A 16,742-nucleotide genomic window follows, 5' to 3' on the forward strand; every position below is an offset into this window, starting at 1 on the left:
CATGTCTTACTATTTTTAAACAATGCTGTTTGTTGACCAACTTGTATATTGGCTATTTTCTACCATGTTCCCCCCTTTTTTATCTTTTATTTTTTTCTTTCAACGCTATTTATACTTTAAGCTCGATTACTATTAAGTTTTAGTCTAAGTGTTTTTTTTCCCCACCTCACCTTGCCCAAAATGCTATGTATACTATATAAATATAAATAAATATGTTTATTCAGGTAAGGTACATACATACAAGTGATGTTACATTAATGGATCAATATATAGATAGAGCTAGTACATACAATGCCTAAAGCCACTATTACGCAATGCGTTTCGGGCAGGAAAAACATTAATATCTAGAACTTAATACTAATTGAGCATAAAGAATAAAATGTGTTGAGAACAAATACAAATAAAGATAAAAAAAAAGGGGGGAACATGACTGAAAAGCAGCACAAATAGTGGCTTTAGGTATTGTATGTACTAGCTCTATCTATAAATCCAACATTATGTTTGTAACTAATCCTCTATGTATGTACTTTTATCTGAATAAACATTTGATTTGATGGATTTGTGTTACATCTGACCTTCTGCAGAAAATATCCGGATCAACATCCTCTAATTTGTTCAGTATTTTAAGTTTCAATGAGATCCGCCTTGTCATGCCTGGTTTGCTGTGTTAACCCTGTGGCCTTCAAGTGTCCCTGATATGGGAGATGACTTGGCTCTGAAATTACTTTTGTTGCCCGGTGTTGCACCTTCTTCAGAGCAGCTATGTCCTTCTGGAAATGAGGTCTCCATGCTTGGATACAGTAATCCAAATGGAGGCACACCAGAGATTTATACAGTTGAACCATTACCTTCTTTTCCTTATAGCTTTTCTGACTACTACTCTGCACACAGACTGGCAGTGTCAGATTAAACAATGGGTTGACCTCCACACAACAACTAGCTACCAGTATATTAAAAAACATAGGAGGAGGAATAATATTTTGTAATTCAAAGTCTGCTTTTCAAGCAATTGAAAACTTCTCTTGGAAAATCGACAGCAAGAACCTCATGCTTCCAATCTGCACAGAGTAAAGGGCTTCGAATCTCCTTTGTATGGATACCATCACACATACCATCTACCCTGGATCACCTATGGACTAATATAACAGCTCCCCTTACATCTGGGGTAATTTATGACAGAGCAACTGACCACTATCCTACTTTCCTTATAGCAAACATTGACACATCACCACCAGAAACCATGAAACTTTCATTCAGGCTACATAGTGAATCAGCTTTAGGCAATCTCTCTAATGCACTTCACAATATTAACTGGGAATCTGAATTTAATAATTCACAGGATATAAACTCATCAACTAACCTCTTTCTCTCCAAAACTCTAAGCCTCTACAACACTCACTGTCCCCTCCTTACCAAACAAGTAACTGATAAAAGAAAAAATAACCCGTGGCTCACAAGTGGCATAATTAAATCAATCAACAAAAAACATGAATACGAAAAGAAATTTAGGAGTGGCCTAGTTTCAAAGGAAGTAGTTAAAAGGTACTCATCAGTGCTTACCAGTATCATAAGAAAAGCAAAACTTTCATATTATGAGACTAGATTCAAAGAAGCAAAAGGCAACATGAAAAGCACATGGAATACCATCTCTAATATCCTGGGAACTAAACAACATTCCCACATTCCCACAACCAGATAACACTCTCTAAGGATGGCCTTACACTGTCATCTGACTTAGAAATGGCGAATGAATTTAATAGCTTCTTTTCATCGATTGGTGCTAACCTTGCAAGTAAAATCCCACAGACTCAGACACATATCAACACATATCTCTCAGGCAGCTATCCAAACTCTCTTCTCCTCTCACCAGTCAGCCCGACAGATGTTGTGTCCATCATACACTCACTAAAAAACAAAGCTGGGAACATCAGTGAAATCCCATCCATTGTATACAAGAGCGCCTCCCATGCCCTTGTGCCACCTATAGCTCTGCTGTTCAACAAATCCCTTGAGTGTCATACCTTCCCTGATATCCTTAAAAAAGCAAGAGTAACGCCAGTTCATAAAGGAGGTAATCCGGCAGACATAAACAACTATAGACCAATATCGAACCTACCCATACTATCAAAAATATTTGAAAAAATTATCTACAAACAGCTCTACTCCTATCTCGTAAAATTCGACATTCTTAGCCCCTGTTAGTTTGGCTTCCGCTCTCAAAAGAGTACCAACGATGCAATTATTAGTCTCCTTGATATAATTTACTCAGCCCTTGACAAAAATGAGTTTCCAATTGGACTCTTCATTGACCTGAGAAAGGCCTTTGATACTGTTAATCACGATTACCTCTTATGTAAACTCCAATATTATGGAATCCGAGGCCATGCACTGGACTATATCCAATCCTATCTTAGTGATAGACACCAATGTGTAGCCATCAATAATATAATCTCTCCCATTCTACCAATAACCGTTGGAGTGCCACAGGGCAGCATCTTGGGACCTCTTCTATTTCTTATATACATCAATGATCTGCCTAATGTCTCTAACATTCTGAAACCTATTTTGTTTGCTGATGATACTACCCTCATCTACTCCAACCCCAACCCACATACACTAAATGATGTTGTTAATAATGAACTAAAAAAAGTCCACTTATGGATGTCAACCAACAAACTAACACTTAACATAGAAAAGACCTACTACATCCTATTTGGAAGCAAATCTACAAATGCAATTCAGCTTCAGATAGACAATGTAAACATTAGCAATAAAAATGATGGAAAGTTTCTTGGCATATTCCTAGACAAGAGACTCAACTTCAGTACCCACATACAACACATAACTAAGAAAGTCTCTAAAACAGTTGGTATACTCTCCAAAATCAGATATTATGTACCTAACTCTGCTCTCATCTCTCTATATTATGCACTAATCTATCCCTATCTCAACTATGGTATCTGTGCATGGGGTTCAACCACTGCAAACCACCTCAAGTCCATCATCACCCAGCAAAAATCTGCTATCAGAATAATATCAAATTCTGCTTTCAGACAACACACAGCCCCCTTGTTTAACTCCCTAAACATGCTAAACATAATCTCACTCCATAAATTCTCTTGTGTCAACTACATTTTCAAACCCCTGTTCTTAAATGCAAATCCTTGTCTGAAACTCTTCCTGGACAGATGTAATAGGACCCATTATCACCACACCAGAAATAAATATCTCTTTGATATCCCCAGAGTTAAACTTAATCTGTGTAAACACTCTATGCAAATAAAGGGACCCAGTTTATGGAACTCACTCCCTACTGAATTGAAAAGCTGTCCAACTTTTACATCATTCAAAATCAATACTAAAAAGTACCTAATTTCATCTTCATAGTTTTTCACTTTTTGCCTTAAAATTGCACTGTATCTATTGCTACCCAATCTCCCAACCTTTATGTTCCCAATTTGAACATCTTTACCATTGTGATCATTGCTGTCTTCTTATATGTGCTGCCAATCTGTCTGTATGGTGTTTATAAATCTTGTTTATCTGTATCTTTTGCTACCCAGTCTCCCAATCTTTATGTACCCAATCTGAACATCTTTACCATTGTGATCATTGCTGTCTTATATGTGCTGTCAATCTGCTGTATGGTGTCTATTAATCTTGTTTTAAATTACTAATCAAGCTGTCAATGTAATCAATCAGAGCTTTAATATAACAATGTGCTTTAATATACTTACTAAGCTCTCTCATCTCATTTTTCTCTTGCAATGTATCTTTATCATTTATCAATTCTGTTAGAAATTACCTACTTTAAATTATCTGCTAGATTAAGGACCTGCCCGAAACGCTGCGCGTACTAGTGGCTTTACAAGAATGTAAATACTGTACTATCCAATGTATTCTCACAAACCCAATGTACTTTCTTGTATATATATAAATAAATAAATAAATAAATAAATAAATAAATAAATAAATAAATAAATAAATAAATAAATAAATAAATTAATAAATATAACACACCATAATGACACAGACATTGCAGCCAAATTAGCATGTAGCAAAGATGAAGTTGAATTATACCTAGGTATCCCCCTCTCTGCTGTCAAAACTGTATTGTTCCAAACAATATTTAATATAACCCTTAAATTTACTTTAATGTACCTACATTTTTTCTGTCAAATTTCTTATACATGTTTTTTTATACTTACAATATATTTTTAGACTTTCTTACAATGTATTTTTATATTTTTTTACAATGTGCCTGTAAATTTTGTTTTTAATTTTGCTAGAAATTACCTTCTTAAAATTATATGTTAGATTAAGGATCTGTCCAAAATGCTATGCATGCTAGTGGTTTTACAGGAAAGTAAAACTTCAGTGCTCTGTACTCTCATAAATCCAAAGTACCTTCTTGTATATAAATAAATAAATAAATAAATAAATAAAAACACTCAGGTCTGATAGGAGAGAAATTACCGACTCCAAACGACCTGAAAGCACCAGTATAAAAAGCTATGATTTGTTCAGATCTGAAACCTAAGTTTATGGGCAGCACAAAACGTCCACTAGACTGTGCGACACAGTGGTTGCCAGGATCAGGTTGGGTTACTGTTACCAGTGACAGGTGGCTACAGGTGATGGATCTCCCAATACAGGTGCAAACTCTGTGAGCAGGAATTGGGGCATGATCTTGCACACTACATCACCGAATGCTCAGTTTTCAAACCATTCAGACCCGTTGGCATTAGGTACCTGGAGCTTTGTGATTACTTTATTCTCTCTTGTGTTCTAGAGGATATCCTCATAATGCACCAAAAATTTACCAGTGCAGACTGCTGAATATATGGCCCCATATGACTAACCATCCTGCAAAATGGGGGACTTTTAGTATCACTGCTACCTTATTCCCTCTTGTGTTCATGATGATATCCTCATAATACATCCAAAGTTTGCCAGTGCAAACTACTTACCACATGCATCTGTATGACTATCTTGTGTGATGGTGATTTTTTGCATTGCATAGTTTTTTTACACACACTGTACTCCCCTTCATATAGTCTAGGATAGCTGTGCAAATACAGATGTACCTAAATGTGTTAATAATAAAAAAATGCTCCCACCTGTTGTGCAACTCTTAGTAAGTGGTGGATTTTTACTCCAAGGTCCTTTTCTTCACCAATCTGCTGTAATGTAATGTTATTAATTTGGTGGTCGTGGTGTGGGTTGTTATGCCTCACATACATGGTCTTGCATTTGTCAATATTTGTGCCTCGGCTTTTCTGCGCCACAACCCTTCCTGTGCCTTGCTGTCTGTGTTTCCTATTGCCTTTGGCATTCATCAGCGCCCTTAGGTGCCCCCTTCTCCTGGCACTCTTGTTACGTTGTGCCCTAGGTTTCCTTGGATGACTTGGGACCTGCTCTCTCTGCATATTTCCTGAACGCTGTTGCTCTATGCACCCTATGTCTCAGCGCTTCCCCCAGTACTCCTTGCTATCTTCCTTCCCCTCCCACTGTGTTCCTTGGTGCACTTGGGCATCCTCCTCTGCATTCATGCTTCCTGTTCCCTGGGAGCGCCCGTCCTCACTTGTGTAGTTTTGGTGTGCCCCCATGTCCTGCCCTCCTGCACATCCCTCACCCCATTGTAGGGGCAGAAGAAGCTGTTATTTAAGCGCTGGGTGTACCCAAGGAGCCATTATTTACATGAGGTGTAAATAACGAACTAAAAAAAAGCCCACTAATGAATGTCAACCAACAAACTCTCACTAAGCTTATAAAAGATCTACTACATTTTATTTGGAAGCAAATCACCAAAACCAAATACACTAGCAGATAAACAATGTCAATATTATTAGTAAAAATGAGGGAAAGATCCTTTGTCTGTATTGTAAATAGACAAGATATTTAACTTTAGTACTCGCATACAACATATTGCCAAAAAAAGTCTAAAACTGTTAGTTTTACAGTACAGTACTCTCAAAAATCAGATACAGTATTATGTTCTCCACTTTGCTCTTCTTAAACTATACTAGATGCTAATCTATCCCCATCTAGCATATGGTATCTGTGCATGAGGTTCAACCACGGCAAACTACCTTATGCTCATAATCACCCAGCAAAAATCAGCTATCAGGACTATAACAAATTCTATCTTCAGACAACACTCAGCCCTTCTGGTTTTTTTTTGAGATATATACAAGAATTATTACACACATTCTTGTACAGCCACTAGTACGCATAGTGATTTGGGCAGGTCCCTGGAATATGATCCCCGCTGCGAAGAATCGTTTTTTACAACCAAGTACTCATTTTACTGTTGAGTTAAACAGAGGCTACAGTTAAGGATTTGTGCCCAGTAAATCCTCCCCGGCCAGGATACACTGGCCAGTTTGAGATTTAAATCTCAAACTATGTTAAACATTCACTCACTTCTCACATTCTGTTGTGCTGTTTATACAGTAGAGTACTTACAAAATCTCATTCTCAAAATCTCAAACATGAGGTGTTTGAGAGAAGACTGAAAAAAGTAAATATGTACAAAATTTGAATTATGGTGAATATGTATATACAATATAATACCATATAATAAATAAATGTTCATATTTGTAAAGATGTTGATTTAGAAATGTAAAAAAAGGGGTTGTAACAATAATATAAAGCTTTATCAACTATTTCTTTATTAAAGTTTATACCTTAATTAAGGTATAAGGCGTTATCACAATACAAAATTATACAAATTTCTGTGTGTACACAAAATTAACTGTACAGAAAAGAGGAAAACGCTCATATCAAACTATTTACAGAAGAGACAAGATGCCTGTCCACAGACAGGTTGATGCTATGTAGTAGGTACATTTTGATTTGGCGGGGAAGGTGTCAGGTTGACAGCTTGACACTGTAGGCGAAAATCTCAATATTTCACACAGGAAATGAACCAACTGCGACGGCCTTGCTTGTAGCACTTAAGCCGGGGGTGGCCTTTGGTAAACATGTAAGGTCTATCCGATGTTGGGGTTCCTACTTACGAAGTATACAATCTCAACAGTCTAACCGGACACTTATCCTTACATGGCATTGCACAAGTTTATTTTTTTTATATAAATACAACAAATTTGACATCTTTAAACACTTATAAATAATTAATAATCTATAGTTTATTGTGTTTTTGCATTTAACAGCTCCCCAAAAATGTATTGAGAGGGCTAGGAGTCAGACTTTCGAAGTAATAATTAATAATTTAACAATCTGTACAACTTCAAAACTGACCAACGCGTTAACAGGCGACTGAGAAGATGTTGTGTAGGAGAGTTGGCACGATCACTGCCCAGGACACCAATACCTGGTAACTGGACTGTGTTTGGGGGTTGGCACTGTCACCCAGCGGACCAGGGCACTGTGTGTGTGTGTGTGTGTGTGTGTGTATGTGGGGAAATGGGGAGAGGGTTGGCACTGTAACAGCCATTGGACCAGGGGATGTAGGGGGAAGGTTTGGTACTGGCACCCAGCAACCAAAGCAGCATATTGTGTGTGGATTTTGGCACTGTCACTGTGCAAATCAGAAATAACATTTAAAAAAATGGCACTGCAAAAGCCATACATAATTAGTATGTGTAGTGTACTAGATGGAAAAACTTGGCATGATTATTTCTCATAACTATAATCTAGTAACTGGGCTGGATGCAGAGAATATAGGTAAGGGCAGTAAGATATGGAGGGAGATTTGGCACATATATTGCCACTGTAGGCAATGCCCACTATGTCCATGAGATAGTACTTGAACTGTTGAAAAATATCAAAAGATATTTTGGCACATTGAAGATCCCCACAAGATACTGGCGGGTGACTTTTGACACTACTGAAGGAATTCCTAACAGAAGAGGATGGAAAGAGCACCTGATTTAGCAATGTGCTGCTATAATTTTCCCAAGGTAATATGAAAGAGAGACATGGGTACAAGATTCTCAAATATCAGTGGTGAAATGGGGGGAGGTGGTATCCTAAATCAAATACAGTATATTATTGAGTATTGCATGATATTATTATTAATGAGAGTAATAAAGTTGGTCTTAGCCAATGTTGGTGTAGACTGTGGCAACGTGCCTGTACTCTATTATGCAAATGTTACATTAACACTATTAAAGAGATCTAGTGTAATCTTTTTGAGAAATGGTTGTAAATTGCCCAATTTGGAAAGGGGACAAGGGAGCAAATTCTTTCTGGCAAAAAGATGGGGGACGAATTTTGCTCAATTGTAGCCAGAGGTATTAAAATGAGGTGTACCCAGGAGGGAGCCATAGTGTGAGGCACTGGTCCTAGTGAGAGGCAGGTATAAAAAAGGCACACATGTTGCACAGGGTCATAGGTGATATACCTTGGCACTGCACTGACAGTGCCAGGTCTCATGGCACCGCATTCCTTATGTGGCACATTTGGTGAACAATGTCATGATGTGGTAAAGTCAGCACCCTCATTTTTGAAAAGGCACCTTTGCTAAGTTATATCTTTATTTTTGTTTGATGATATTTTATTTGCACTAGCTGTCTCAAAACAGCAAACGGAGTTATCACTGGAAGACAAATTTGAGTACACAGCCACTGTGGCACAAGGTTAAGAGTTGGATAGACACACTGCAAGGTTCATCTGACTAATGCTAGTGTGTAGCAGTCACCACAAAGCATCATTCACAGGCCCTGTGTGAGCCAGACCAGTCTTCGCAGTTATCAAGCACGACTTGACTGGTAAGCAAAGTTTTTTTTAATCCTGGCCAAATTTACCAGGCTTGGTCATTAGCTGACCGAGGGGCAACGATGCACTGTTTAATACAACACTGGTTAATGAGTTGTTGAGGTGGTGGTGAGCAGGCAGAGATCACACGAGCACTGTTTTGTGAGGTATGGCAAGGCAGCTAAGCACCGAGTCACACAAAATTCCTTGTTACTGGCTTTGTTCTCACCATGCATGCTGCCGTCAACAGTGCTCACTGCTTCACACCATTTACCTTCAACAGCACTCACTGTTGCACGTAGTTACTGTCATGCCCCAGTATAACACTGCCATGAACTTCATCAAAGAGCTTCTATTATGTCGGGGCTAAATGGAGGGAAATGCACCACTGCTCTTAGTTGTCCCTTGCCAGTTTTTATTCTAATACTTAAATATTCACAAATATACACAAAACACTCACGCAAGGCACCATGCGATTAAGCACATTTGGCAACGTCACACCAATAACTACTGTATATCACATTCGTAATTTGGCCGCTAACAAGGTGAGTAGTAAAGTCTGGAGTGTTGAGGCAGGAGCAAGCCCTCCTGCTGGAGACACAACTCTCTAGCGAGGACGTCGGGGCAGAGGCAGACTGCTGTGGTTATGGTGGTGTGGATGGTGGTGGTGGTGGTGATGGTGATGGAGGTGGTGGTGGTAGAGATGGTGGTGGTAGAAAAGAGGGTATAGTGACGGCTATATCCTGAGTTCAGTTTCTGAGCCCGATGAAGCCCCAGCCATAAGCCCCGCTGGGCCTGGCCGCTGACCAACTGGTCGGCCATGGTGTGGAGTAGAGGTGGCCGATGTCTGAGCAGCAGCAGCAGCAGGAGAAGTTGCATGACTGACACTTCCTGGGGTCATCAAGGGAGAGATGGATGGAGAACGGGTGGCCAAAGGAGAAAGGGAGGGGCTGAAGGAGGGGGACATGGCAGGTGAGGTGAAAGATGACTCATGGCTGATAGGGGACCGAGGAAGAGAGGGCAGTGTTAGCTGACTAGTGCGCACTGAGCTGAGTGCCACAGGGGCAATTGAGCGCGGTGCCACACTCGTCAGAAGTGGTGGAGGGATTGTCTTCACTTGTGGGTTCAGTGTCTTTTTCATTGGTTCTCGGCTATAATTGGGCGCCGAGTCATCTTTGAGGCGAGCAATTTCAGAGAAGACATGCGCTAGAGGCTGGTACTGAGGGCCCCAGTCCAACAAGTAGTCCCAGTTGTACGAGCCCTGAAGCTCCTCTTCACTGTGAACGATGGAACTTAGCGAGCCCGTCATGGAGGGCTGGCTCTCATCCCCAAACCCAAATGCTCGGGTGCCATCCATTATGGAGGATTCCTCTTCTGGAGTGACTTCATTTAGTTTGGCATAAATGAGATTACTAATATCCATGCCATCTGCCTCTCCTCCACCTTCATCATCAAACATGTGCATGCTTTCCATGGAGTGTGCCAGATCTTGCGATCCTTTCGTTGACTCACTCTTAGTGGTGTCAATGCCGAGTCTAGCCAGATACTCTTGAGTGTTGTGGACAGATACATCACTCATGTTATCATCATCACGGATACCCGAGTCAGGGAGGCCAAGTCTCTCTCGCAGCTTCTGCTGTTGAATAAGTGGACCTTCATTGATCATGCGGATCTCCTCATCTTCCACATCCTCATTGTCATCTGCACTGCCACGCCCACTGCTTGCACTCTGGCTTTGCTCACTCATCTCTGATGTAGTGTTGCCATGATGATGACTACGCTCTCCATGATGATCATAATGAGGTAGGTCATTATAGCGTGGTGGATATTGTGACAAATCTGCCGGTGCTGTAGGAGGAGGCCGAATGTCAATGGTGTCAAATGAGGTATCAAATTGATCAGCCATTGCAGGCTTCCGAGCTCGAAGGTTCCGTCGGTAAAGAAACAAAAATGCCCCTCCAAATATGAGCACCAAGAATATGAGTGCTATTAGCAGGCCAATGGCCCAGGTAGCAAGACCCCCAGAGTCCTGACCACCTGCAGTTGATGGTGTTGTATTATTCCAGGTCCCATTCTTTCCTCCAACACTCACCTCGGCCACTGCCACAGCACGGAGGGACCCCACTAATCCTGATGTAGCAACCACTTCCAACCGTGTCAACCCTTCTTCCTGGGCACCAGCACGTCGCACTGTAATCTCTCCTGATGTTCGATTGATCTTAAATGTGTTAGATGATGTACGTAGTGAATAGAAAACTCGACCATCAGGCCCTTCGTCTTTGTCTGTGGCTTCTACACGACCAACTACCATCCCAACTTCCATGTTGGCTGGTATAGCAAAATAGTAGTTACGTTCCAAAAACTCTGGTGCAAACTCATCTTGGCTGTCTACGTTGACCTGAACAGTGACCACGGAAGATTTTCCCCCAGCATCAATAGCACGGAGCAAAAAGGAGTAAGCTTGTTTGGCCTCGTAGTCAAACACTGCCTTGGTAACGACCACACCTGTTTTGTAGTCAACACTAAACTTATCCATATCTTTTCCTCCAGGGATAGAGTAGTTGAGTGAGCCATACTGTCCCTTGTCAGCGTCATTCGCATGTGCAGTGAACACTGAGGTCCCAACGGGAGCATTCTCAGCCACAAACTCTAGATATTTGTCTACTGGGAACTGTGGGGCATTGTCATTTTCATCTTCTAGTGTGATGTGTACAGTAGAAAGAGCAGACAGTGAATGATGGCGGTTACTATCAGTAGCCCGGACGATGAAACGATATTCGGCCACACTGTCATAGTCCAAAGCTTCACGCAGAGTAATCACACCTGTCTCGGAGTCAAGGGCAAACACCTGACGATCATTACCAGAAGTTATGTCATAGTTGATGCGTGCATTGTCTCCAGTGTCATTATCAGAGGCCAGCACCTGCAGGACTGAAGCACCAAGGCTCAAGGATTCACTGACAGTTACAGCGTACTCGCTCTGGTTAAAGGCTGGAGCATGGTCATTGACATCATCAACTGTTATGATCACTTCAGCTGTGGCATTCCTGGAAGGGCGTCCACGGTCAGTGGCCAGGGCGATTAGATGAAACTCGGCAATCTCCTCTCGGTCAAGCGGTTTAACCAACAGAATCTCCCCAGTGCTGCTAGTGATCTGGAAGGCGCCAAGCTCGTTACCGCCCACTAGTTGATAGTCAATGTTGCGGTTGTGTCGGGACTCGTCCATGTCAGAAGCTGAGACACGAGTAACTGGATGGCCGCGAGGTGCGTCCTCACTCACATGGGCTCTGTCAATATAAACACAAATATGAGACAAATGCAACCATCTCCAAGTCCTGCATCAACTTAAAAGTGCCCTATCAAACCCAATAGAAACACCTACATAACATACATTGTATTACAATACTCAGGGAAGGGGTGTCAAGCTTTTCTGATAAAACTGAATACGTGGGTTTTAGAAAGTATACTGGATACAGCAGTGTAAATCATCACTATACTAAGATGCTAATTCCTAATATGTATAATAAAGGATAATGGGCTATACTTAAGAATATGAGATTCTACTTCATGCTGAGGGATTCATACTTAGAAAGTCGAGTGCCACTGTCTCTAGCAGCCTTGACAGAAACAAGAAGCTGGTTGTCTGTCAAGAGGTCCCCATTACTCCTTATGATGGAGTAATCCAGCCAAGAATGCATACATAAGGATTATATGTGAACTTAAGCCTAAGATGTATACAGTATTTAAATGCAGTCAAAGAACTGATGCACTAGCCAAAGAAAACTGTATGTTCTCTGTATTCCCTTTATTTCAGAAATCTCTCCCGCTCTGAAGGGGTGAGTACTGAGCAGTACTCAAGATGGGACGGTACAAGTCATTTCAATATTGCGACCATTGTGATGGGATCCCTGGAGTTGAAGGTTCTCGTAATTCATCCTATCATATTTCCCATCCTAGATGGGAAATAATATGGGCTCCCATCCTAGATGGGAAATAATATGGGCTCCCATCCTAGATGGGAAATAATATGGGCTCCCATCCTAGATGGGAAATAATATGGGCTCCCATCCTAGATGGGAAATAATATGGGCTCCCATCCTAGATGGGAGGGGGACAAAAATGAGGAAGGTCAGAGTTAAAGAATGGACAGGAGAGCGAAGTACTATATATGGAGAGGGGTTTTGAGCAGTGAAAGGATAGGTATACCTAAAGGATCTTCTGCATTTGTCACCTTGCTACTTAAGGTGATAGGGATTATCAGATATGAAGAGTTTATATTTAAATCCAAAGGTTTACATTTAAGGGTAACAGAGCTGCATTTCAAAAATATATCTTAACAAATAACGAATTATGTATCTTACGTGTAAACTTCACGGGAGAACTTGGGAGCATTGTCATTGACATCTGTGACCTGTATCCTGACGGCAGCAACTGCAGCGAGTGAAGGCCTCCCACCATCTCTGGCAGTCACCACCAACTGGATGACTGGGTGACGAGGGTTGTAGTGCACAGAAGAGTTGGTGTAGATGACACCTGTTCTCTCGCTGATGTAGAAACCACTATCTGATGATGTCCCTAGGCTGTATGTTACCCTGGCATTAGACCCTGCATCAGCATCTGTTGCATTAACCTGTAGTGGAAGACAGTATATGGTAATGGGGATTCCTGTGCAGAATTACAGTTTAATTTTACACCTATTTAAATATTCCATATAACTATACAGTGATTTAATTTGTCATTGAGCATATGCTACTTAGAAATTTCAGGCGAGGGAGATGGTTGGAAACCCCAAACCTTAGGGGGTTAATTAATCCTTAAACTACTAATGTAGTTCAGGCGATTGGGGCCCGATGTGCCTATTGCTTGTGAGAGATTTAATGTGCCCATCATATTCAAAAGTCCTAAAGAGTTTATGTGGATGTCATGCAACATTAGGGACCTCTACGAATTGTTTACCATATTACAAAAATCCTGAAAGCCTTTAATGGGCCGTGCTTCCTCTCTGGGAATTATTAGAAAATTTGCATAATGTCAGGTGCATCACCATCCACAGACACCCATGTGAGGAACCACTGATGTCATGTCAAATTTCTGAGACTTTTACCAACCTGGAAGATATTAGCGATAAAGATTTATCTATTATAATCAATTAACTTGAAAATGAATTCTCAGAATTTGACATTTTCAACATTTCTTCACCTCACTATGGCTTAATTAAAATCATTATAACTTTCTCCCCATAATTAGGTTTATGATACAGAAAGGAAAAAGATTTGTTTTATTTTTTGATGTGCACTAGAAAATGGTGATTGATGGAGGGGAGTTCAAGACTTGGCTAATTCTCGTAAGTAGAAAAGGAGAAGGTCCCCGATGATCTTCAAGGTTAAAAAAAAAAAAAAAAAAGAACAAATATTATAATATGACTCACCCTAATGACAGAAGTGCCTGGAACAGAGAGCTCTGGAAGAGCCACCTGGTAAGCCTGTTGAGTGAAGATGGGACTGTTGTCATTCTCATCCACCACCTGCACAGTGATAGAGGTGGTAGCGACGTGAGCTGTGTCCGATGCTTCCACCTGTACCATGTACTGTGCTTGAGTTTCATGGTCCAGTGGCACGGCCAAGGTGATCTTTCCACTGAACTTGTCAATGCTAAACATGTTGTGTGGGTTGCCATCAGCAGCAAAGTTATAGGTAATGGCAGGATTGGTGTCCACATCATTGGCCGTGATGGTGGTAATGACTGTGCCAACCTCAGCACCTGCAAAAGGAGGGCAGCAGGAGGGTTAAGACAATGCAACAGTACATTATCAATAATGCTGATGCTGTTATGAAGACATTCCCCAATTATTATAATTTACAATTGAATATCACAGCAACAACATTTATATTATACAGTACTGTATATGCTTATTTCACTTACAGTACTGCATGAACAATACATGACTAAGGTTATACAGATTTTTATTGTTTTGCTCTTTGTAAGAAATCTAAATCTGTGTTGTGATGCAGCTGTAGTGTGGCTAAAGCATTTTGAATATTAGTATCAAGAACCACTATTATTTTATGCAACATGTAATGACAATGCAACAGTAATGTTGTAATGTGTTCATAGAGTAAATATCAAACTTTGAAACTTGAATCTTCAAATTACTGGTGACAGGCTCCAGTTTGCCTCTGTGAACGACACTACTACTTCCACCCTACCAATAAACATGGGTGTTTCACAGGGCAGTATACTTGTGAAACTAAGATCTTCCTAATCAACTCTATGTAACCAATCTTACTTCCTAAATGTCTTCCTATGTTTTGCTGTTAATGTACACTAATTACTGAACCAGCACTGTTACTGATATCTGCTTTGTAAAAATTTAAAGAAATATGGTACTGTACTGTATACCATTGATAAGCCGCTGGCTTCCTGTCCTCGTTGAGGCCACTAGTATGTTAATGGCCCTCAGGTAAATTCAAGTAGCTTCACTAACATTTTTATTACTGTAATGTAATAATAATAATAGTAATAATAATAATAATAATAATAATAATAATAATAATAATAAATAATTATAAATTTTGTCGAGGGACAGGCAGCCAGTGTATATTTACCTGAGGGCCTATATCGAGGTCACCCTCAAAGTGGAGCTATTGATCTTCCCCATGATTCTACCCCGCAAGAAGCTGATAAATTCCTGGGTACATATTTACTGCTAGGTGAACCGGGCCTTTAGGTGATAGGAAACACTCAACCATTTCTGTCCTGCCAGAAAAGAGCATAATATAGGCCTATGGACTGCAACGCTATTTTAACATACTGACCTTCTGAGACTTGCACAATGGAGTGTGGAGGGAAGGTGGGCTGGTTGTCATTAGCATCGACAATGTTGATCCTGAGGGTGCAGGTTCCGGTGAGTTGAGGCACCCCCTCGTCCGTGGCTATAATTGTCAGCTTGTAGGCATCTCGAATCTCGCGGTCCAGCACAATATTGGTCTTGACGATTCCAGAGAAGGGTGGGTCAATGACAAATGCATTGTCATGGTTACCATCGACGATGTGGTAGACTATGTTAGCATTGACGCCTGTGTCATCATCTGTGGCCGACACCTGCATCACATAGGCACCCTTGTTGTATCCCTCCCACACTGACGATACATAGCGGTCTTGTGTGAAGCGCGGGGCATTGTCATTCATGTCGATGAGGGTAATCCAGACACTGGTATAAGCATAGAGAGGCGTTTCGCCCTCTGCCTGTGCCACAATGATGAGCTGCATCTGTGGTACAGTCTCATAGTCTAAGCGACGGGGGTCCCTCACGCGGATCAGGCCATTGTTGCTATTGATCTCAAAGATGTTGTCCTCATTCCCAGAACCAAAGCTATAGGTTATCCTCTGCTTGCGACCATCAGAGCGGAAGGCAGCTACCTGCACCACGTCAGAACCTGCAGGGGCATTCTCTCCTAGTTCTGCAGAGTAGGTTGCATTGGGAAATTGGAGTGTGGTAGTGGAGGTGGCATCTCCTACCCGTATCTCCACCAAGCCCGTGGAAGACTGCGGAGGGCGGCCACGGTCCTGAGCCACTACTTCCAGATGGAAAATACGGCCACTCTCCAATCCTAGCTGGCTCGTTGCCGTCACGATTCCTGTCTCTGAGTTGATCCGGAATTTGTTGTTGGCTGATTCATCCACCAAACTGGAGGGACAAGCATAAAAAAATCCATGACTCTCCATGTAACCTCACTAAAGAACAACTCATGTGCCTCTCAAATTATGTAACCTCATTCTAACAATTCATATTCACTAACCTGATTAAATATATAGTACTGTACAGGTGCAGTATTTTAAAATACTTGCCATCTATATGTCAGAAAAAATGTCCAAATCTGGGCAGTCACACATGTGAAGCAAAAATTATAGCTGTGTAAAGTGCTAACATATGAATAGTGCAAATAAATATTACAGCAGCTTTGCTGTGGAAAACATACAGGCTGTCTTAAAGCCAAGACTGCTTATAATATGAGTGCCAG

General features: G+C 41.0%; 1 protein-coding gene across 1 annotated transcript in view; it reads right to left on the reverse strand.

Moving 5' to 3' along the window:
* Positions 1-6,657: 6,657 nt before the first annotated feature.
* The window catches only part of LOC123768372 (dachsous cadherin-related 1), a 31,264-nt gene continuing 21,179 nt past the window's right edge, over positions 6,658-16,742 (reverse strand). The window contains exons 14-17 of the mRNA XM_045758827.2: positions 15,537-16,408; positions 14,150-14,481; positions 13,083-13,351; positions 6,658-12,008 (exon numbers count right to left, since the gene is read on the reverse strand). Coding sequence (XP_045614783.2) covers positions 9,458-12,008; positions 13,083-13,351; positions 14,150-14,481; positions 15,537-16,408 — 4,024 coding nt within the window. The 3' untranslated portion in view covers positions 6,658-9,457. The remainder of the gene's footprint in view (positions 12,009-13,082; positions 13,352-14,149; positions 14,482-15,536; positions 16,409-16,742) is intronic.

The sequence above is a fragment of the Procambarus clarkii genome, chromosome 35 (assembly GCF_040958095.1).
Source record: "Procambarus clarkii isolate CNS0578487 chromosome 35, FALCON_Pclarkii_2.0, whole genome shotgun sequence".
Classification (NCBI taxonomy): Eukaryota; Metazoa; Arthropoda; class Malacostraca; order Decapoda; family Cambaridae; genus Procambarus; species Procambarus clarkii.